The sequence below is a fragment of the Phocoena sinus genome, chromosome X, assembly GCF_008692025.1.
Source record: "Phocoena sinus isolate mPhoSin1 chromosome X, mPhoSin1.pri, whole genome shotgun sequence".
Lineage (NCBI taxonomy): Eukaryota > Metazoa > Chordata > Mammalia > Artiodactyla > Phocoenidae > Phocoena > Phocoena sinus.
This window is the reverse complement of record NC_045784.1, coordinates 129,304,741-129,327,524: the sequence shown is the minus strand read 5'-3', so window position 1 is coordinate 129,327,524 and position 22,784 is coordinate 129,304,741. Positions and strand designations below refer to the sequence as shown.

The following is a 22,784-nucleotide window of genomic DNA, read 5'->3' as shown; positions in this document are numbered from 1 at the left end:
CTGGCAGCAGCTGCCTGCTGCTGCTTCCCCACTCCTTGGGCACCAGCCACCCTCCAGCTCCTTCCTACCTCATCTGATCGGCAGGTCCGGGGGATGGGGGCATTCACTGAGCTGGGGGTTTTGGAGGTGTGTGGGGAGGACAGGCTGACAAATGTCATTTCGGACTCATTGAGTTTGAGGGGCATGAGAGATGCAGAGACATTTGTAAGTGGACAGGGCAGGAAGGAGGCACAGAACCTTCCAGAAGGTCGAAGACAGACTGGAGGAAGGGTAGGTGGAAGGAGCAGGGCCCAGCATAATAATAGTGAACATGCACATAGTGTTTTTTGCATGCCAGGTATTGTTCTAGGTATTTTATAGGAATTATTACCTCATTCCATCCTCATAGCAACCCAAGGAGGTAAGTGGTTTCATTATCCACATTAGGTGAGGGTAAGGAGGCACAGAGAGGTTAGGTAACCCGCCCAAAGTCACACAGCTGGGGCCGGATTCGAACCCATGAAACCTCCCTCTGACTACAGTTGTGAGTGTGGGAAAACGGAGACAGAGCCCCGCGCTGGGAGATGGGGCGCTCAAGTCCCAGTTCTGTCCGGTCACCCAGGCCCCGCTTCGTCCTCCCGCGGAGAAACCGACTAGGGTAGGAGCGCCCTCTCCTGGAAGGCGCTCTCCCGGCCGAGTCCTCCGCCCCGGCCGCGGGCGGGAGGGTGGCGGGAGGGCGGCCTACTGAGCGCCAGCCCCAGCTCCGTCCCCTTCCTTGAGGTCAGCCTCCTGGGCGGAGCCGCGGCCCAGGGGAAAGGCGCAGTGGGGGAGGGGTGGGCCGCGTCTCTGGGCCGCTCCCGGCCCCGGTGAAGGCGGGCGGGCGGGAGGAGCACCGGCTGGCGCTTGATTGGCAGCTGGGCCGGCCAGTCAGCCTGGGGCGTGGGGGCGGGGCGCGGCTCCGAGCGCGAAACATGGCCTTGCTGGGTGCTGGCGGCGGCTGCGGAGGCTACGAGGAGGAGGGGGACGACAGCATGTTCGAGGCGGCCGTGGAGGTCTTCGCGAAGCTGAAGGTGCTGCGGGGCCGAGAAGCCGCCCCGGGGCGGCTGGGGCCGGGCGGCGGGGCGGGCAGGGCCTGCTGCGGAAGTCGGCGGCGCCGGGCGCGCCGCCCCAGTCGCCGCTGCAGGCTGCGCCCTGTGTCCTGCTGCGGGGGAAGGCTTGTGGGGCGTCCTTCTTGGCTCCTTGGGCGGCCCCAGGCCTTCATTCTGGTACTGCCTGGTACTTCAGGCAGGCGCCTTGCGCCTACCGCACCTGAGCTTCTGTCGCTGCAAGACCCGGCCGGGCGCGCGGAGTGAGTGCAGGGGCGGGCGGCGGGGATCGGGGGCCACAGGCCCGGCACTCGAGGAGCTCGCGGGGTCCGGGGGAGACAGGTGGGCGGGGTCCATGCCTCCCCCTCCGAGTCAGCGGCCAGTGCCCGTGACAGCGGTGGTGAGGAGGCCCGCCCCGCGAGGTCAGGCAGCGGTCCCGGGCCGCTACCCGCGCGCCCCTCCCCTCTCCCACCCCGTCCCGGCTCTCCCCTCATCCCCTCTCCTCTCCCCCCCGCCCCGCGACACCTCCCTCCCGTCCGCGATCGGCCCCGTCGGCCCTTTCCCTCCCCTTTCCCTTTTCTCCCACAGCCTGGAGCCGGGATCGGAATCTCTCCGAAGCCCCTAGTTGCCACCACGTCAAACTACCGCTTGCGCTCCGAGGGGGCGTCCGTAAAGGAGGGGGAGTGGCGGGCGGCCGGAGCCGCGGATGAGGGGGACTGAACTCTGGGCGCGATCGACAGCGCTGCCAGTGTGCCGGGCGCGCCCGGCAGGGGTGGTGGGGTGTGTGTGACCCGCCTGGTGGGTGCTGGGCGGCCGGGAACGTGCGTGAACGGAGGTGCGCTGAGAGCCTGACTGCAGATGTGCGTTTCAGCCCTTCGCTGATGTTGGCTTTCTAAAGCTTCCTGGCTTTCCCTTTCCTTGCTTAGGACCTCAGCTGCCCCTTCCTCCAGGGTCTTTATATCACAGAACCAAAGACCATTCAGGAACTGCTGTGTAGCCCCTCGAAGTACCGCTTGGAAATCCTGGAGTGGATGTATGCACGGTAACAGCCTGGTTTCTTCCTCCCCCACCCCTGGGGTACACGGGCACCACTCAACCCGCTGGGGGGAAGATGGGGTTTGTTCTTTATCTGAGGAGCTGTCCTCCATCCCCCGTCACTGTGAGAGCAGCTGCTTAGATAAGAAGTGAAGCCGTGCTCAGATCTGGGAAGAAAGTGCCCCGCGAAATGCTTCAGCTCCTCTGTTTGCCGCCTCACAGAAGCTGAGCTTGGCTTCTGAGCGTTTTTTTCTTGCTGTAACTACTAGTTTCAGAGCTGGCAGGGACCTGGGAAATGATGTACTTCAGTCCTTTCATTTTCAGACTGGGAAGCTGAGGGTCAGGCTGGAGTGGGGAACTGTCTCAGGTCTTGCCACCGAGGAGTGGCAGGCAGGGCCAAGACCCCATTTCCAAGTCCTTTGGGTCAAGGTGCAGCTGGGTGTGTGTGCCTGGCACCGTGCAAGGGAAGCAAAGCCTGCCCAGGCCTCTGCATGTCACACATACTCCTATACAGCCTTCAAAGACCCAGCTCACACGTCCTGTCTCCTTTTAAGAAGTCTCCAGTTCCCAGGGCAAAACGTATTCCTCCTTCCTCGGGACACCCACAGCCTTTTGAGCGCACCCCTGCCAGAGCCCTCAGCCTGTTGGCTGGGTCTTGGCCTGCTGCCCTGTCTGGCTCTCCAGAGCACTGGGAGCTGCTGGAGGGCAGGCACCAGGTGGGACCCCCACCCCCGCCATCAGCCTCAGGTCGCAGTGCAGCGTTGAACATATGTAAAACATGCTCCAGGCTGTGGGGTGACGAGTAGGTGCACAGACACATGCTCACTGGGGTTCCATTCCAGGTGCCTCAGACACGGATGGGTGTCCTCAAGGAGCTGGGACTTTAGTGGCCACAGAGGCTCAGGCACTGATCCCAGTGTTGGGCGCACCTCTGCAGTCTTGAGTGCTGTGGACCTTGGCAGGGAGGAGGTGGCATTTGATCTGGGAGGGAACGAGACATGGTGGGCACTCGTTTCCACAAGAGCGGGGAGTCAAGGTGTGGGAGGGAGAGCCGGGCAGCAGTGGCCTGAATGGCAGCCCAGGGCAGCTCATGTGGAGCCTTCCAAGCCACGTGAAGGCCTTTGAACTTTACGCTCTGGGCAGGACAGGCACGGGACCAGGGGAGTGACATACTGAAATTGGCATTTTTGGCAGGGTGACTTGGGAGTCCTGTGGTGGATGGATTTGGAGGGGAGAGGCTGGAGGCAGGGAGACCAGTAACGGAGGCTGCTGCAAAGGAGGCTGGGAAAAGATGGCAGGAGCCTGGCTTGGAATGGCAATGGCTCTCATGACAGGCACTGTTGGCCCTGGAGGTACCAGCGCCTGGTCCAGGGACCTGGGAGGAGAGATAGTAGTGGGGATGGCCTGGGCTAGTTCGGGGGTCTTGAACACGCTCCCAGGAGGAGGGAGGCCAGAGTCAGGTCTTAGGCTGTGGGAGGCAGCCCAGAGTTGCCTGGCCCAGGTGGAAGCTGGGGACTGGGTCCCTCTGCTGGCCGTAGGGGGCATGGGTGAGAGCCTCTGGCTGCAGTCCTCAGGTGCTTTCAGTGCTTTTTTTTTTTTTTTTTTTTGCGGTACGCGGGCCTCTCACTGCTGTGGCCTCTCCCGTCGCGGAGCACAGGCTCCGGACGCGCAGGCCCAGCGGCCACGGCTCACGGGCCCAGCCGCTCCGCGGCACGCGGGATCCTCCCGGACCGGGGCACGAACCCGCGTCCCCTGCAACGGCAGGCGGACTCTCAACCACTGCGCCACCAGGGAAGCCCAGTGCTTTTTTAAATACAAGAAACAGAATCCTTTTAAGAAGCAACCAGGGAATGTCCGGTTGCTTTTTATGATTCCCAAGCCGGCAGAAGTGCCGTAGGCCTTTCGGTGGCCAGAGGATTGCACAGTCCGGTTTCTCCCAGTTTCCTGCTGGCTTCTTTGCACGTGGCTTCACCACTTCAGCCTCCTTTAGGGCCACCTATTCACCCCTGTCTGGGCGGAACCTGGAAACTGCACGCGGCATTGGCTGGGGGGCTGGGCGTGGTGGCTCTTGGGGTCCTCTATGCCAAGCTGGCCCTCAGCACGGGCGGGGCAGAGCCGTGGGGCCCCTAGATTGCTGAGGTTAAGGCTCCCGAAGAGCTGTACTTGCGTTCAAGGCCTTGAGCACCGTTAGTTTCTGCCCTGCTCCCTGCTGCTTCAGGAAAATCAACTCTAATGAAAGCCCTTTCTGAGTGAGGTCACTCAGGCTTTCGGGGATTTATTCTTTAGCGTGTTGAAGTGGTTTGCTGAGGTCCAGCCTGATGGATCACTGAGCGCTCTCTGCTCTCTGGTGCTCTGTGAGTGGGAAGGTTGCCTAGCAACCAGGCCCAGGGCCAGCCTCCTAGCTTTTCACACAGCGGGGGCTCCTCCTCCCGCGCTTACTCGCCCAGCCCTCTTTGGCAGAACGGGTGGCTGCCCCGCCCCCTCTTCCCTGCAGTCCTGCAAGGGAGGGGGGCGGGGCGGCTGGTGCCTCAGGTCGGGTCAGGGTGGCTCCACTCGCTTCCAGGGCCCCAGCGTAGTTGGGGCAGGCGTGACCTGGGATGCAGGCCTTTGGAGGCATGGGAAGGAACAGGGAAGACAGGGAACGAACAGTGAGCCTTTTCCACCGAACACCGACCCTGCCCTCTCCCACCATGACGAGTGAGTCAGCAGGTCCCTGGGGCTGAGGCTTGGTCCCCCGTACTGCCATAGCAGGGCGGGGTCCTGTCCCCAGTCATCCTGGGGCTCCCTGGCAAGCAGCTGGAGCGAAGTTCCCATGGCCTCGGTGTTGTGCCAGGCGTGGAGCTTGGGGCTGGGGACGCGGCGCTCAGACTGCACCCCTCTCGTGGAAGAGACCCAGTGGGAGGCCTGTGCTGTGTGTCACTTGTGACGCCTGCCAGTGTATTGCACCCCTTACTGCCTTTGGATGTGCTCTGTGTCTGGAAATGGTCTTGCTCATCAGCTTGGCATCTCAAGGCAAGATGCTTACAGGTGGCCACCGTCCCGTTTATCTGTGTGGTATCATCAAGGCTGGGGCTCCACCAAGCCAAGGGGGACAGCTGGGATTGCTGTTTCCCCACCTGGGAGGCTGGGACTGTGACCCCAGAGCCCACGCTAGGAGCCCTCGAATGGCTCAAAGCTGTGACCTGGGGTAGCATCATCTCCTGTTAACTTATGTTAGTTTAGAAACATCCCCTCTGTTGAGAGAGCTAAGCATGGGCATTTACTAATGGCAGATTATTCTGTGACATGGGGCTGTGGTCATCCATTCGTTAATGCCCACTGGCCACCATTTCAGTGCTGGCTGCCACGTTAGGGCCTAGAAACACATAACAGAAAGTCAGCTCCTGGCCTCGGTGAGCCTGAAGTCTGGGTGGTCAGAGCGCAGTGGAAAGACAGCTCCCAGGCCCCGCAGTGACGGAAGGATGCCAAGCTGGCTGCAGGCATGTCCAGCCCGCCCCTGGCTTCCCTGGGGCGGTGATGTCAGCCGTGGGCTTCATGGGATGAGTTGGAGCCAACTCGGTGTGCTTGGCTTGGGCGGGAAGAAAGCGCTGCAGGCGGAGAAGGGCAGACACACACGTAGAGGTGCGAGAGGGGGCCCAAGCCAGGCCTGCAAGGACGCCAGAGCAGGGAAGGCCGTTTCGGACATCCTCCAAATAGACCTGCGCCATGATTTCAAGAAAAGCCAGCCCCCGGTTTCCTCCTGATAAAGAGCTCAGTGCTCTGAGGAACTCAGTGTTTTCTCTTGGGCAGTCATTTCATGTCTTTTATTGTGAGTTTTTTTTTTTTTTTTTTTTTTTTTGCGGTACGCGGGCCTCTCACTGCTGTGGCCTCTCCCGTTGCGGAGCACAGGCTCCGGACGCGCGGGCTCAGCGGCCATGGCTCACGGGCCCAGCCGCTCCGCGGCACGTGGGATCCTCCCGGACCGGGGCACGAACCCGCGTCCCCTTCATCGGCAGGCGGACTCTCAACCACTGCGCCACCAGGGAAGCCTTATTGTGAGAATTTTAATTTCGGTATTCACATTCACATTTCTGAGGTAAGCGTTCAGAAATATTTTGGTTTTCTGTTTCTCTGATAATTTACGGAGTTGAGATCACATAAGATTATCCATTTTAAAGTGAGTGTTCCAGTGGTATTTAGCACCTAGGCACAAAGATTCGCTTTTGAGAGCATGTGTAAGGAGGGGTATGAGGGGCCCCTGCAGCCCACTCAGGCCTGACTGGCTTTGCTCTTTCCCTGCAGAGTCTGTCCCTCCTGGCAAGACAGGTTCAGCTCACCTAAGCGGGCCTCAGCCGAGGTGAAGATCCAAGGTGGGTCTCCGCTGTGGGAGTCTCGTGTTGAATGGCGGATTCGGGGCCATTCCCACCTGGTGCACGGCCTCCTTAGCAGGTCGCGAATTTCCCATTGGACTGGTGGTTTCTCCTGCATGGTGCGCACTCCGTGGATATTACCAGAGCCTGCTAGGACCCACCCTCCCTTGCACACGTGAAGGAGACCCTGCCAGCCCATCCACGGAGGTGCTGGGGGCAGAGACAGCCATTCTTGCCGACGCCACCAGCGGTCCGTCCACGTTGCACTGGTGTGTGTGTCTGCACGCGACACGAGGCATTCCTGGGAGCACACTGGGCAGCTCTCTGTGGGTCTGTGGGGCCTTATCTTGGAACCGCTTCTTTTTGATCGTTTTTTGGCAGAAACTGTCCTTAACCCAGCAATGAACATTAGGTAAAGGGGAGTGCATTGCAGTCCTCAAGATGGTGGCTGGCTCTTCGCCCACACAACAGTGTTTCCAAAGGTCCATCCTTCCAGGGGCCTGTGTTCCCTCCCCCCACCAGCTCCAGGGTGGGTTAGCTGGACCCCAGATTCCTGACCCGTGCCGCTGCTGGCACTGCCAAGTTAGTTATCTGGGGACAGTTGTCCCCGAGGCTGCAGTGGGCCAGAAGAACAGGGGTTGTGTCTTGGAGCCTGCCCTTCTCCCCAGCACTGTCATGTCCAGCACTTTCCTCCTGATGGGACCGTGTCGAGGCCAGGCGAGCCTGGTCATCAGGCCACACCTGAATCCTCTAACACACATGCATGCACAGGTGCCAACCCTGGCCCTTTCCGTTCCCAGCCTCAGTTTCCTCTTCTGTAAAGTGTGGGTTCTCAGCCTTGCCCACCCCATGGGAGTGCGCTGAGTGGCAGAGCAGGTGGTAGACACGAGTGCTTGTGAAAGAGTATAATTGGGAGAAACCGGGACAGGTAGGGGGATTAGAAGCCACAAATTCACGTGACGGGTGTTTATGGAGCACCCACTGTGCACCCGGCACTGTTTTAGGTGCTGGCGGTGCAGCAGTGAATCGTGCCGCTCTCACGGAGCTCACTTGCTAGCTGGGAGGGACAGCTCATGCACAGAAGGCGGCCAAATTCTCAGTGCATCAGATGGCGAGAAGCGCCGTAAACAAGCCAGGTGAAGGCAAGGTGGTGCTCGGGTGGGTTGGGAGGAGGGTGGAGCTGTTGACACAAGGTGGCTGGGGAAGGCCTTTGTTTAAAAAAACAGAGCCACGCAGGAAGGGAGGAAGGGAGCCAGGCAGGTATCAGGAAGGTTAGCGTTCAGGGCAGGAGAACAGCAAGCGCAAGGGGCCTGAGGTAGGCTTGTGTGTGGCTGGCAGCTTGGAGGAACAGCCAGGAGGCCGGGGTGGCTGATGTAGAGTGTAGAGTGAGGACAAGGGGTGGGATGAGGTCAGAGGGGCCACGGGGCCAGATCAGGCCAGGCCTTGTGGGCCGCAGAAGGATGTTGGCCTTTATTCTGAGGAGGGCTGCAGCCTGCCTTTGGGTCTAACAGGGCACGAGTCTGGCCACGATGAGGCTCGGATGTGGGCTAAGTGAGAGGGGGCCAGGGCGTACGCAACGATTTGGGGTGAAGGGATGTGGGCTGAGCACATGTGCTGGGGGTATAACTGGCATTTGTACCGTGTCTCCAGGATGACTGATGCTTTCACATGGATGCTCTGCTTGCTTCTAGCACCAAACCTTCCAAAGCAGATGTGTGTCCTGCCACTGAGGCATATGAGGGTGGGAGCTGTGAGGGTAAGGGCATTGCTGCAGGGCTGGGGGGAGGGGGTATGGAGCTAGCATTGACCCCAGGCTTTCTGGCTCCAAGTTCTGGCCTTTCTTCGTATATCAGATGGTTATTCAGAAAATGCCCAGGGCTCCCTGGAAGACGTGGCCGAGCATTCCTTGCACCGTGCAGGGACTCAGTTTCCCAATCTGTGAGACGAAAGGGTTGCCGTCTCCTAGGGTTGCCAGCAAAATGAAGGGACATGCTGGCATGAAAGGTGTGCAGGAGATTGACAAATGTGAGATGGTTCCTTTTGCTTTGGCTTGGTGAGGTCTCTGAAACGGTGACACACAGCATGTTTGGAAGGTTCCCTGGCCTCTGTGGGCTCCTCAGGCAGCTGGCTGGCTTCTGCTAGAAGCAAGAGTTCCCTATATGGAAGAGCATTGAGTGCGACCTCTTATTTCAGGTGAGGAAACTGGCCCCCCAGGAAAGGGCAGTGACTGGGTATAGGTCACACAGCAAGAGGCAGTCCTGGCACCTGGCGTGTCCTCCACCTGCATCCTTGTATACCTGGGTCTTGCAGGCCCAACCCGGCCTCATGGGCGCTGGGCCTGCTGGCGCTACAGCAGGAGCACCCTTACCAGGGAAGCACTCGGCACCCTGCATGGGTGTGTGGTGTCCTTGCCTGTTTGGGTGGGTGTCTGTGGTAACTGGGTCCTTGTGTTCCAACAGAGATGGTGAAACTGGGCCATGAGCTGATGCTGTGTGGGCTGGATGACCACGAGCTCCTGAAGGTAACAGAAGGCCCTCTGTCCCCATGGGCCGGGGGCCTCGGTGACGCTGGGGTGGGCATGGGAGGGCTTTCTTCCCTCAGGCCCAGGAGCTAGCACCCACAGTCCCCGCTCCTTAGCCCCCTGGGGCAGGAACCCATAGGATTCCTTTGGGTAGACCCCAGCCATCCCTAGGGCCGAGAGGGGAGGGTGGCTGAGGAGGCCGAGAAGGATCTATGGCTTGTGATGACCGAAGGGGCAGAGAGCACATCCTGTCCTTGGTGGATGACTTCATACACACCGACACCGTGGTAAGTACTTTACATGCCAGTAAGTGTCACACCCACACTGGCGGGAGGTACTTGTCTTAGCCCCATCTCATGGGGAAGGTGACAGACAAGTCTCTCAAGGTTACCCAGTGACAGAGCCTGGCCTCAAACCCAGGCTTCTGGCTCCTGAGCCCTTGCACTTTCCCCCATGTGCTGCCCACCCGTGGGCTTCCATGCAGAGACAGGCCTAATCCACCCCCATATCAGTCAAAGAGACCCTGCCACCTACCCTTAAAATTTAAAAAGAACATTTGAAAGAATTATTTTCGCATTTTGGCCATTATAAGCAACGCTGTGACTGTTCTTTATATGTTTTTGACAGAAGACGTGTTTTCAGTTCTCTTGGGTATATAGCTAGGAGTGGAATTGTTTAACTTTTTGAGGAGCCGCCATTTTACAATTGTTTACATCCTCACCAGCAATGTGCGAGGGTTCCAGTTTCTCCGCATCCTCACCAGCACTTGTTCTTGTCCATCTTTTTGACACCAGCCATCCTGGTGGGTGTGAAGGGTTAGCGTTTCCCTGATGACTAATGATGTTGAACATCTTCTCATGTGCTTTTTAGCCATTTATATATCTTTTGGAGAAAAGTCTCTATTCGCTTCCGTTGCCCACTTTTTAATTGGGTTATTTGTCTTTTTATTATTGAGTTGTAAGAATTCTTTATATATCCTGGATATGAGTCGCATCAAATATTTGACTTACAAATATTTTCTCCCATTCTGTGGATTGTCTTTTCACTTTCTCGATGTGTCCTTTGGAGCACAAAGGTTTTTAGCATTTGCTGAAATCCGGTTTATCTAGTTTTCTTTGTCGCTTGTGCTTTTGGTTTCATATATAAGACTCTATTGCCAAATCCAGCCATTAAGATTGACACCTGTGTTTTCTTCTAAGAGTTTTATAGTTTTAGCTCTTATATTTAGGTCTCTGACCCATTTTGAGTTAGTTTTATGTGTGGTGTAAGGTACGCATCCAACTTCATTCTTCTGCATGTGGCTATCCAGTTTTCCCAGCACCATTGAAAAGACCTTGGCATCCTTGTGGAAAATCAGTTAACGTAAAAGTGAGGGTTTATTTCTGGAGTCTCTATTCTATTCCATTGGTTTATATGTCTGTCCTTACGCCAGTACCACACTGCCTTGATCACTGTAGCTTTGTAGGAAATTGTGACATGTGATAACTTTGGCAAGTATTACCATCCACCATATTAACTCTTCCTATCCTTGAGCATGGGCTGTGTTTCCACGTGTTTAGGTTTTCTTTAGTTTTTCTTAGAGATGTTTTGCAGCTTTCAGTGTACAGGCTGTGAGGGGCACTTACCCTTTCCTGGGCTTGGGGGGGTCTCCTGGAGCCGGGTCTGTTGAGGAGGGGACGGCACGCAACCCTGGCCACTGGTCAAGGCTTTGTGAGATCCTGAGTGGCACTTGGTTTCATATTTCGGCCCAGGATTTCCTCTGTCTAGACAGTGTTCCACCTCCCACCTCCTATTCCCAGGCTGCCCCTCAGGTGTATCATTCAGGCTCAGTGCTGTTTGGCCAGGCTGGGAGAATGAGTCAACAAGAGGTAGTGATGAGCAGCCAGTGGCAGGCCGAGGGCAAGGAGGTGGAGATGCCAGAAGCTTCCGGAGGCACTGGTCCTGTCAACGTGGCTACACAGCCGAGAGCCAGGCAGCCGCAGCCGTGAGACTCGTGAACGGGGAACTGAGCTGCAAACATGATAGCAGAATGTGGCCCTGTCCCCAGATCTGCTCCCCACACAGGGCTGCCCGGCCTGAGATGCCACCAGGAGCCTCTCAGCCCTCTCCCTCTCAGCCCACTTTATTTATTTATTTACTTTACACATCTTTATTGGAGTACAATTACTTTACGATGGTGTGTCCGTTTCTGCTGTATAACAAAGTGAATCAGGTATACGTATACAGATATCCCCACATCTCCTCCCTCTTGCGTCTCCCTCCCACCCTCCCCCTCCCACCCCTCTAGGTGGTCACAGAGCACCGAGCTCTCAGCCCGCTTTAAATGCAGGTGCTTCTTGGAGGGCTTTATACTGAGTCACCGGTGATGCTGGCTGAGCGCATCATTCTGGTGCGTTCCCCAGAATAGCGGTGTGTCAGGGCAGGCCAGCGAGGAGCTCGAGCGGAGAGCCAGGCCCAACTTACTTCCCAGCATCCTTGCTTATGCAGGGCTCTAGGGAGCAGGCTGGGCCCCTCAGGTTGTATTTACACCGTGGGGATCAGCCGTGAGCCTCCTCCCCTTTCTGGAAGGAGGAAGGAGTTGAGCTCCTGGCCGGACAGCTCCCTGCCGGGAGTCCCAGCCGCCTTTGGGGTAGGGGGCTGAGTCAGCTGCCACTTGGGAAGCCTGGCTGTAAGGCCTGGCTGCTTGCCGCCCCTTGGGGACGAGCTCCTGTTCCCCGCAAGGAGTGGGTTCGGCACAGGCCACAGCCATGGCCTGTCTTGCTGTGCCAGGGGCCCCAGGCCAGTCCACGACGCTGCTGGGTAGGGGCCAGCTGCGGGCTGGGGGCACGTGGCATGCCTGGCCAGTGAGTGCATGTGGCCTTTCCTGCCCAGGGCCGGGCCTGTGCCCAGAAGCAGCTGCGCTTCATGGACCAGCTGCTGGACGTGGTCCGGAGCCTGACTGTTGGAGGCTCCAGCTGCCGCAGGTAAAGGCTCGGGACGGGCCCTCCCTGGAACGGCCGGTGGGCACCCTGGGTCCTCCGTCTGGAGCTGGAGGGGCTAGGGGCCCAGCCCCGGGCACAGCTCCGGCTGGGGCTCCGCTCCCCGCTCCCGTAGAGGCGGCTGCTCCCTGGCCCAGGAGCTGTGGGCCGCAAGCCTAGGCAGGAAGCCCCACCCCCACCCCGGGGTGCCACCCGGGGTGCCACCCGAGGTGCCAGGCTGTCGGCATGAAGGTGTGGTGCGGGCCTCGGAGAACGTGGGCTGACCCCGGCGGAGGGTGGGCACCCGCAGTGTCTCCGCACGTGCGTGGGCTCTCGGAGACTGGAGGAGATGCCTTCTCCTGGCTTCTCTGCCTGGTCTCATCTGGCCTCTTGGGTCTCTGGCCGATGATGGCGTGGCCCTGGGGCTGCCTTTGCAGTGTGAAAGAGCACTTCGAGGACACCAGGGAGAAGAATGAGGCGCTGCTGGGGGAGTTCTTCTTGAGCCCCCACCTGCAGACGCTCCTGAGCCCCGAGTGTGATGTGTGGCCCCTGGGTGTGCAGCCACTTCTCGACAAGCAGAGCAACGCCTGGCAGAGGTACACGCCCCACTCGGTCTGTTACCTGGGACAGAGCCTTCTGTGCGTGGCCCACAGGTGCCCCAGTGCCCGTGATGGCACAGGGCAGAAGTGTCCCCCCTTCTCTCCCTGCAGGGCCAGCCCCTCCATCGAGTCAGAGGACGACAAGGTGGCAGAGCTGGCCCGGCAGCTGCAGGAGAGTGCCTCGAAGCTGCAGTCGCTCAGGGTGGAGGTGAGGCGCCGGCCGTAGGGGCGCAGGGGCCCCACTACGTGTCCCAAGGCGAGGCACGTCGCCCACCCCAGCCTCAGACACCCCATCTTTACGATGAGTGTGTCGGGAGGCCTAAGCGAGGTGGTGGGTGCCCACCAGTTTCTAGAATGTGATGGGTACTCAGGCTCCGTGAAGGCAGGAGTGGGGAGGCTCTTTGAGGAGTGGACAGGACCGTCCTCGGGTGGGCTTTCGGCGTGTGGCCCTCCCCGCAGCCCTGGACCCAGCCTCGTTACTGAGGTCGCGAGGAGGATGTTGAGGCCCATGCAGGCCTCTGGTCTTCTGTCTGTCTCCCAGTTTGGGGAAGCATGGAGTGGGCGGCAGACCCCGCCTCACAAAGTGGGTTAGGGACCTGGTGCCCCGTGACAGGCAGGGCAGCCTCAAGGGACCCTCCGCCTCTGGCTTTGCAGTGCTTTGCGCAGCACAAGCAAGGAGCCGCTGTGGGTGGGGCCGACGCCAGCACCCTAGACCAGAAGCTGCGCCTGGTCATCTCTGACTTCCGGCAGCTCATCGTGGCTTTCCTGCAAGTCTACGACGATGAGCTGGGAGACTGCTGCCAGCGCCCAGGCCCCAACCTCCGCCCGTGCGGCCCCATCATCCAGGCCGTGTACCAGACTCTGACCTCATGCAGCCAAGTAAGCATCACCCTCACCCCTCCCTCTCCCTCCCAGGCGCCACCCTAGCCCCCAGTGAGGGACCTGAGGGCTTGGACAGGCTTGGACTCCCTGCGAGTGGGTGGCGGGTTGGGGCAGGCACTTCTCACGGTGCCATGGAGGGGAGTGCCAACTGAGCCAAGACCCCGGGTTGCACGGCCTGCACTGGGTCCTAGCTAAATGTGGGAGACCCTCGTCCCGCCTCCAGCTTCTGTCCCTGTATTGGCCTCACTCTGTCTTCACGAAACACCCAAATGTATCACAGCCTGTTCGTTCTTGTGTGGCCAAGAACTATGCCAGACAGATAGACAGATGTTTGCCTGTCTGTGCCCTTGACCCGGTTCAGACAGATGAGGAAAAGTGGCCTCGCGCTGCTGCGTGGAACTCTGACACGTGCTCAGGGCTTCCATGATGCTGGCCTTGGTTTTTTTTTAACAAAAAAGCTCCTAGACTTCCAAACCTCTGACCAGCTTGTCCTTTGCAGTTCTACCAACAGGCTGAGTTAGGGCACAGTCCTCTCCCGTCAGAAATGCCCTTTTACTTTGGGACAGTGTTTTTCCCACCGTGACCCTGGCTTTGCGTGGCCTCAGTGTGGGATGGGGTCCGTGATAGTGTGGCGTCCCCGCTGGGCCGGGGGGGAGGGAGTTAGCCTGGGGAGCTCTGATGGGTGACTCTCCAGCTGGGAGACCTGCCCCCACCCTGGGCTGGTGGGCGGACGCACATGTTTGGCGTCAACCTGGGTGGGAAGCAGGAGATACCTTCTGTGGGTCAGACCACCAGCATTCAAACCCACAAGTCCCCTCCCTCCCTCCCTCCCTCCCTCCCAGCTGTTGAAAGCGGTCGTGGAGGTCACTGACACCTCGGTGAAAGCCGTGCGGATGGCGAAGCAGCAGCAGGGCAAGCAGATCTGTTGGGGCAGCAACAATTCTGTGATGAATCTCGGTACGTGGTCACCACTTTTCTGTGGCTGTGGCCACCCGTCTGGTGGGCAGGGACAGGGCCTTCACGGTGCACCTCGGCTTAGTGCCTGCCTCCTTCTGTGCTTGACCCTCATTTGGGGACTGGCCCCTCACTTTTCTTCTTCTTTTTCCAATGCTTAAGGTTTTCCTTCCCTTGAAAACTCTTCTGACGGATTATAGAATAAAAACATTAATTGTAGGAAATTGGGATAACGTAAAGACGTGCAGAGGTAAACTAAAAACATTACGTAATGTGGTGGCCCAGAGATGGTCGGTGTTAATATTTCGGTCTGTTTCCCTCTACTCCGTTTCCTCTCATCATCTTTTGTTTCTTTGTGTAAGGTGAGTAAAATTACAACATGTGTACACTATTATATTCTTTCCCTTGGATCTCATTTTAAGCGTTTTCCCATGTTCTTGAAGTCACATTTTTAATCATCAGACACTTCCTTTCAGGCATTTGCTATAATTTACTTAACATTTTCTACTACTGACCCTGTAGGTCATTTTTAGTTTTATACCGTTCCACACGATGCTGTCGCAGGATTTACAATACTGACATGAGCAAATGTGTATCGTGTAATGCTAAAAGGAAAATGCAGGTTAAAAATGAAATATACAGGGGCTTCCCCGGTGGCGCAGTGGTTGAGAGTCCGCCTGCCGATGCAGGGGACGCGGGTTCGTGCCCCGGTCCGGGAGGATCCCATGTGCCGCGGAGCGGCTGGGCCCGTGAGCCGTGGCCGCTGAGCCTGCGCGTCCGGAGCCTGTGCTCCGCAACGGGAGAGGCCACAGCGGCGAGAGGCCCGCGTACCGCAAAAGAAAACCACACGCACAAAAAAGAAATATACAGTATGATTTCACTTATCTAAAGGGAAAAAAATGTAGAAGAATCCCTTCTAGGAGTTCAGCTAGAACATGGACGCTGGTTTGCTCTGTGTTGGAATCAGAGGTGTTTTAGTTCGTTTAGTCTTTCTTTATCCTGCTCTGCAGCCTGCACATATCCCCCAGTGAACATGTATTACACAGGGAATTTCTCCTCTGATCGTCAATATTTAAAAAAGGTCGCAGTGAACATGTTTCGACATTTGCGCTTCCATCCCGAGGCGGGGCTCCCGCTGTCTTGTCGGTGAGGCCAGTGGTCTCCATCTTACTGATCCTCGTCAGCGCTGGCTTTGAACCTTCCAACCTTTCTGCTGTTGGATAGGGGCAAAGTTGTATCTGAATTTAATTTTAAACTTCTTTTTCTGAGTAAGTCTATTTTTCATAGGGAAGAAAACACTCAGAAAAGGTTTCTGTTGTTGTTGCTCTTTTGTGATAAGAAAAATGGCCTTTTCTCTCTCTGAGTCTTAGAGAGAGAGAAGTGAAAAGTTGGATATTTCCCCTTCAATCCAGTTCCAATGACTTTAAAGCCGGTACTTGTGTAACCACAACCCCGGCTAAGAACTGGAACGTGCCTCGTTTAGTCTTTCTTTATCCCGCTCTGCAGCCTGCACATATTCCCCAGTGAACATGTATTACACAGAGAGTTTCTCCTCTGATCGTCAATGTGCAAGGGCCCTTTGGCTTTTGGCGGTCTGATAATAGTGTGTCTTGGTGCGGGTCGCTTTGCGTTCCTCTCATTTGGAGGTTGCTGAGCTCCCTGGGTATACGTAGCTTCGTGTTTCTCATCCACGCTCGGCCAGGTGGCTGACGACTCTCCTGGCCTCCGCACTTCTTGTTGCTCCCACCCTCTTAGAGGCCGAGCAGAGGCACCGGCTCAGGGCCGTCTCAGGTCTCTCCCGGGTGCCCGCACAACCCCGGGCGTGCGCGTGGCATTCTAGATTCCCAGGACTGTCGGAGCTCTGCAGAGCCCTCGTGGGCATCTCCTTTCCCATCCTCTCCTTCTGCGCCTTCTGGTTGGTCTGCTGTTTGCCCCGACTCTCATCCACCGCCTGAGGCAACGGCGACTCCAGCATTTGCCTGTCAATCCCCCCGACCCAGTGCACCCCCAAGGACTGGCTTCAGGCCGCATAGCCCCGAGCCCTCCCTTGGGGGGCTGTCTGCGTGAATTCGCGGGCCTTCTCGCCGCTCTTGGCCTCGTGCACGCACTCACCACACGTATACCTGGGCACCCAGGAGTGTCTCTTTCTGACTGGACTGCAGCAGAAGCCCCCATGTAAACATCCACCCTAACATTTATCCTCATCACCGCTGTTGCTGTGAGTCTCGCCCCTGTGTGTGTAGTTTGTAGCACTGTGCTTGCAGCCCATGCTCTCGTTAGTACATTAGTGACCACGAGTGCTCTCCACGGCGTGCCACCTGCCCTGTGCTCACAGGACAGCGGCAGCCTTCGCCTTTCCCGCCTAAGCTGCGTGAACCCCTCCGCTTCCCCCCTGTGTTGTGCCTGCAGAGAAGTGTCTGCTTGCCATGGAATCCAGAGAGTCTAGAGTGCAAGCACTGCACCAAAGGGGGGAGCGCCCTTTCCCGTTCAGCCCTCCAGCCCAGCCGTGGTCAGTGTCGCTTCCTCGTGTTGTCTGAGACTCGTTCTTGGGCTATAGACACAGCAGAGAAATGACCCCTGGCAACTCCACACCAGGGGCCAGTTGGAAGGGCCTTGGCGTTTCCCTTGTGTCTACCTGAGAGAGTAAGGGCCTTGGTCTGTGCGGCCTCGGGCCCGCCACTGTGGGAGGTCCGTGTGTCTGTGCTACTTCACCTCCCCGTATAAGAAGCTAGGCCACCGATCTGGGTGCCAGTAGCCAGGCTATGTTGGTCGCACGTCCCCACACCTGAAGTCAGGGGCTTGAGTGAGGGGACTGGGTGCGCCTACAGGGCTGGCGCCCGGAGCCGTGGCCTCGAGTGTGTGGGCAGGGCCTTGGCGACGTGGGCGGGCAGCTCGTCCCATCGTCATTCACCCGTCACCGGCTCAACTGGGCGGACCCAAAGCCCCTTCTGCCTCCCAGGCCATCAAGATATCAATGCATTTTGAAAACAAACAGGTTTCTGGAAGCAGCAAAATCCATGGAGACAATTCGATGGATGCAATGGGGGGAAAAGGCTGCAACCAAGAGGACGGCCCCACGGCTGTGTGGCCGGCAGTCCCAGGGAGGGGACAGTGGCAGGTGGGCTGGAAGCAGAGGGCGTAAGCAGAGCAGGTCCGTACAGATTGGCGCTCCCAGGGAGACTAGCCTGCTCTTCTGTGAGGAAAATGATTGACATGCATGGCAAGCTCGGGCTCCTGACACGGCTGGTGGCCAGGTGAAAGCCACCTCCTTCTGGCCTCTGAGGCCCTCCTCTCCCCAGCCTGGACCAACACCACGGAAGGGAGAAGAAAGACCTGGAAAAGTAGGCTTCATGGGTCATTCAGATAACAGAACTTTCCGACCAAGTTGAATTAACATAGTATCTTGTCCAAACATACCTAGGAAACTAGGAAGAACCAACAAGGAGAAGCGCAAGCGGGCAGCCTTAGGAGTTAAGAATGGGGCGGATAAACAAAATGAGGACAAAGAAAAGCAGCACAGAGGCCTGGTGCGGAGAAAGGAAGGAAGGAGGAGGGCGGAGGTCGCAGAGCTGAGGGCTGAGTACAGAGCAGGTGGATCCCGAAGACGCATCCCCAGGCCTAGTCTCCTGCAATCTGGAGTAGCAGGGACACAGCAGCAGGGCCCAGGCTGCCAGAGACAACACGACCCAGCCAAGCCCTGAGCCAAGAGAAGGCAAGGCAGGACGAGGGCCCGGAACAAAGGAGAGACGTGTGAGCTGAGGACGCGCCCGGCGTCGGGGGAGCCCCAGGAGCAGAGCGGGGCTGGGGCGTCTAGAGGTTGGGAAAACCTGAGGATTTAGTAAAGGCAAATGACACCCCCAGATCCTATCTGCGGAGACACGTGACCGTCCCCAGAGGGAGTGTCGATGCTGAGTAGGGAGGGTGGCTGAGGCCCACCGCATGATTCCTGACTTCAGAGTCGCCCTTGGGGTGGGCGCGACCAAATGCCAGTTGGGAGGGCAGAGGACGGGTGTGCACCGGTTGCTGGTCTGACTAAAATCCACACAGCATCAAAATCGGAACAGGCCCTTGCTCCTGGGCTCCGGGGACAGGGGTGGGCAGGGACGTGGCCAAGCGAGTGGACCCCGGCCTGGGGCTCGGCCTGGCGCCCACGGGGGCTTCCAGCCGTGCTCACCGGGCCCTGGCTCCCTTCACGGCTCCTGGCTCGGGGGTGGGGCCTGGGACCTGAGGAAGGCCAGTGGAGAGACGGGCTGGGAAGTGCTGGACTGACTTTGCTGTTTTCTTTTCTCTGCAGCCATCAGAATGGGAGGGGTAACCTGGAAATACAAGGTCTTCAACGATGGCCTGCCCAATGGCCTGCAGTAGCCTGGGAGCAGGGCGCTCTGCCCTGACGAGCCAGGCAGTGGCCAGCCCCCGTGCTCCCCGGGCTGCCCTGCACGTGCTCCCGGGGCTGCCCTCCACGTGCTCCGTACCTTCAGCGATTGGTGGGGGGCGTGACGAGGGCCCGGAGGTGGGGCGGGGCGGTGTGAGCTGGGGACAAAAGAAAGCTCAGGTTCTAAGAAGTTGCCTCCAGCCTACTTTATTTTAAAAACATCTTTCTTGAAGTATAATTGCTTTACGGTGGTGTGTTAGTTCTTGTTGTATCACAAGTGAATCCTGCCCTCGTCTGTGCGGCCTGGGCCGCTTAGGTGTCTGCCCCATCCTGCCCGTCCCACGAGCCACCGCCACTGCCTGTTAAGCTTGGTGATGCCTCGTCACGACCTCTGGCTGAATGCCGCCAGAGCTCCCCGCCCGGCCCCCCGCCCTGTTCCGCTGCCTCCCCTGGGGCCGGCCTTGGGGATGCCCCGTGAGGTCTCCTTGCTGCCCCACGGCCTGGCCGCTGGCGCCCGCTGCGTCTGGGTCGCGGCCAGTGGAGCGTGTGCTTCCTCCTCCTTCCTCCCCAGGTCACCCAGCACTGGCCTGGGGGATTCTTGCCGGTGGCCTGATTGGTTGGCCAGGAAGCTGTTCTCTGTATCTCCCGTGAGCAGGGCGCCATTCACAGCCACCTCCCTCCCTTCAAGCGCGGGAGCCGGCACCACTGGTGGGGCCCCGCCTCGCTGAGCCCAGCGTCAGGAGGAAGGCCGTGGGGGAGGGGTATCCCTCGGCGCTTGGTCGCCGCCTCGCTTGCGCCCACGGTGTCCTGCCCCTGCATCTGCGCCTTCGTTTCCCCAAGGCCCCTGTGGCTGCTGCAGACAAGGAGGCTCCAGGGGCTGGGCGCCGGGCCCCCTCCCACCTGGGCTGCCAGAGCCCCCGGGCCTGGTCCCCTGCCTGCCTGGAGCATACCCTAGATGGCTGCCCTGGGAGGTGGGAGGACGGGCAGGCCCCTGGGCACCACAGTCCAGGTTCACTGACAGCTTTACAGATCAGGGGACTCTGGAGGACCTGCGGCAGGAGACTGGGCCTGGGAGCGCCCACTGCCAAGTGCTGGCATGTCTTGCCCTGGGAGGAGGTCCCGGGGATGAGGTCACCCGCTTCCTGGATCACAGAGGGCCGTCTCATTCGCCTCCTGTTCTGACTGTGCCCTTCACCCTTGCCTGAGCCATTGGGGCTGGGAAGGCCCCGGAGCCTGGGGTCTGGGTGGCTCCGGGCTGCCCCCACCCCCGCTCTCACAGGGCTCGGTGGAGGGCTGCTCCCACCTGCCTCGCTTCCCTTGTTCCTTCCCTGGCAGCCTCTGCTAAAGGCTCCTGAGAAGTTCTGGGTCATTATGTCCGAGAAACAGATACCATCTCCCATTCCTGGTGGAAGATGAGCCACAAGGCCTGTCCTTACAGCTCACTTCAGCTTCACGAGGGGCAACTGGCTCACTGGTGACTGGGGGAGCTGTGCCTTGGAGATGCCCCCGTGGGAGATGCCCCAGCCTGGGGCTGGGTGTTGAACCTAAGTCACACTGGGAGGCAGGGCTGAGCGGAGGGCTCGGGCTTCCTCCTCGCGCCTGTGACAACACGTTCCTTCGGCCTGGACTGCGCTGCTCGCTCATCGTTGGGACCCCGCCTGCGGCCCGGGAGCTGGATTTCCGATCTGTAAACACGGGGCATGTGTCCCAGCGGCTGTGGGCGAGCGAGGGGGCTGCGAGCTGGCAGCACAGGTCCTGCAGCCTCAGGCCTCCTGGTTGCCCGACAGGCAGCTGGGGGGAGGGGGGCGCGGCCACAGATTAAAGGCAGCTCGGAGCAGCCTGTGTGGAGACGGGTGCCCAACAGCCCAGGAAGCCAAGCAGTGCCCGCTCCCGGTAAGCCAGCATGGCAGCTGCTGGCGGCCCGGAGACAGGCGGGGGGCCGGGTTGGGGCCAGCACCCGCGTGCCAGGGCACAGGCCAAGCCAGGGAGGCTGGGGATCACCGCGAGGGCTTTCTCAGGTGCCCTCTTGTGTGCGTCCCGGCAGCCGACCCCAGGGGTGTGTGCCTGAGGCTCCTGGCCGCTGTGTGTCAGTGACCATCTTGGGCTGCATCTCCCCAAGTCCCCAGTGACATGGACCTGGCATAGTCTTCCTGTCCGTATACTGGGCCGGGGTCTGGGCACATCAGGCCTTCCTTATGCTGTTTACTGGGTGGTAGAAGTGGGGATGGTCGGGGAGGGACTGAAGGACACAATGGATGGGGTGACAAGCCCCCTAGGACACCTCATCCTGGACAGAAGTAACAGGGCCTGGTCTCTGGGTCCCAGCTTGGGAAGTGGCAGGAAGTGAACCCAGAAGGGTTGGAACCTTGGCCATGGGCACGGCTGTGGGTGGCCAACTCCAGGCATCCCCATCTCTTTGGCCCTCGGGTTTTGTGCCTCTTGTTTGGGCAGCTGTAGGCTTCACTGTCCCTGTGAAAACATCACCATGTCCAAGGGACCCCAGGCTGAGACCTTCTGTCTTCTTGGACCTGGAAGCCACCGGGCTCCCCAGTGTGGACCCCAAGATCGCCGAGATCTCCCCGTTTGCCGTCCACCGCTCCTCGCTGGAGAACCCCAAGCGCGATGAGTCTGACGCCCCGGTGCTGCCCCAGGTCCCGGACGAGCTCACGCTCTGCAGGAGCCCGGAGCGCCCGTCCACTGCCAAGGCCAGCGAGATCACCGGCCTGAGCAGCGAGGGCCTGGCCAGGTGCCCGAAGGCCGGCTTTGACGGCGCTGTGGTGCAGACACCTCAGGCCTTCCTGAGCTGCCAGGAGGGCCCCTTGTGCCTCGTGGCGCACAACGGCTTTGATTATGACTTCCCCCTGCTGTGCACGGAGCTGCCTGGGTACGCTGCTGGTGCCGCAGGGCCTGGACCATGCCCACAGCCATGGCACCCGGGCCCAGGGCGGCAAGGGTTACAGCCTGGGCAGCCTCTTCCGCCGCTACGTCCAGGCGGAGCCGAGGGCCACGTGCACAGCCGGCTCATGGTTTTTCTGCACCGCGCCGCCGAGCTGCTTGCCTGGGCTGACGAGCATGCCCTTAGCTGGGCCCGTGTCGAGCCCATGTACGTGCCACCCGACGGCCCGAGTCTCAAGGCCTGAGCCAGGGGCTCGGTAACGCTGCTGTCCCGGGTGACGAGGCGCACTCCCTGCGGCAGGGCAGTGCCAGCCTCCGCCGTTCAGCCGGGCCGTGTGGCCTGGAGCTGGACCCGGGCCAGTGCCTTGCTGCCCGTCCTGGCGGGCCTGTGCGCCTGCCAGGCTTTCCCCTGGCCCTGGCCTAACCCGCCCCTCAGCCCTAGAGCCTTCTCCCGGCCCCTCCCCCGGCCCGTGCCCCGGTGGAGGTTGCTGCCGCTGGCGCCCACCCTCCACCTCGTCTTTCAATAAACATTGACAGGGCTTCCCTGGTGGCGCAGTGGTTGAGAGTCCGCCTGCCGATGCAGGGGACGCGGGTTCGTGCCCCGGTCCGGGAAGATCCCACATGCCGCGGAGCGGCTGGGCCCGTGAGCCGTGGCCGCTGAGCCTGCGCGTCCGGAGCCTGCGCTCCGCAACGGCAGAGGCCACAACAGAGAGAGGCCCGCGTACCGAAAAAAAAAATAAAATAAATAAACATTGACCACCGCTCACCAGCTGGCTTTCGCTTGCTCTCCTCCCTACACCCTGCCCGGAGTGGGCCAAGAGGGAGCCAGGCCAGGGGCACGAGCAGAGCACCCCAGGGCTGCCCCCTTGTGGCCTATCTCTGTGGTGAGCCTGGTCGGGGAGCCGTCGGCGTTCACAGCCTGGTCCGAGGGGCCGACAGGCTGGGGCTGTGGACCTCAAGCCACGGGCCTCTGCCCTGGCTGGTCTCCTACTGTGCCATCGATGATCACCCCTTCCCTGCCTTGTCACCCCAGAGACCTAAGAAATCAGCGAGCAGGACCTAAGGGACATCTGTGTGGCCCGAATCTGTGTCGAGGAGACAGAGGGAAGAGGGAGCTGCAGCCCCGGCCTCCGGGGGCAAAGCCCCACTCCTTCCT

The 22,784-nt window shown here is 59.5% G+C and overlaps 2 protein-coding genes across 6 annotated transcripts; both read left to right on the top strand.

Annotated features, from left to right (window-relative positions):
- The first annotated feature begins 926 nt into the window (after positions 1 to 926).
- On the top strand, positions 927 to 18,971 carry HAUS7 (HAUS augmin like complex subunit 7). 5 transcript variants are annotated; one of them, XM_032620230.1, is made up of 10 exons: positions 927 to 1,049; positions 1,991 to 2,097; positions 6,381 to 6,448; positions 8,908 to 8,969; positions 11,841 to 11,932; positions 12,364 to 12,522; positions 12,637 to 12,733; positions 13,180 to 13,404; positions 14,250 to 14,364; positions 18,656 to 18,971. In XM_032620230.1, exons 1-10 carry the CDS (start codon positions 951 to 953, stop codon positions 18,724 to 18,726), a joined length of 1,095 nt encoding a protein of 364 aa, XP_032476121.1. In that variant the 5' UTR covers positions 927 to 950; the 3' UTR covers positions 18,727 to 18,971. The 5 variants fall into 5 exon arrangements, with proteins under 5 accessions (XP_032476121.1, XP_032476120.1, XP_032476124.1 ...); XM_032620229.1 differs by having other exon boundaries at positions 1,991 to 2,106; XM_032620231.1 differs by lacking the exon at positions 927 to 1,049 and adding an exon at positions 1,175 to 1,327 and having other exon boundaries at positions 1,991 to 2,106.
- Positions 18,972 to 21,215: 2,244 nt separating this feature from the next.
- TREX2 (three prime repair exonuclease 2) lies at positions 21,216 to 21,873 on the top strand. The gene is given in 4 exon segments (XM_032620964.1): positions 21,216 to 21,248; positions 21,250 to 21,608; positions 21,610 to 21,731; positions 21,734 to 21,873. Coding segments are annotated over 4 exon segments (651 nt in total). The 5' UTR covers positions 21,216 to 21,218.
- The last annotated feature ends 911 nt before the right edge of the window (positions 21,874 to 22,784 follow it).

Bases quoted from the DNA above. Each gene is read 5' to 3' on its own strand.
- HAUS7 (XM_032620229.1), top strand. From the start codon at position 951: ATGGCCTTGCTGGGTGCTGGCGGCGGCTGCGGAGGCTACGAGGAGGAG. The intron at 1,050-1,990 runs GTGCTGCGGGGC...TTCCTTGCTTAG, and splicing joins AGGTCTTCGCGAAGCTGAAG to GACCTCAGCTGCCCCTTCCT. The intron at 12,734-13,179 runs GTGAGGCGCCGG...CTGGCTTTGCAG, and splicing joins TGCAGTCGCTCAGGGTGGAG to TGCTTTGCGCAGCACAAGCA.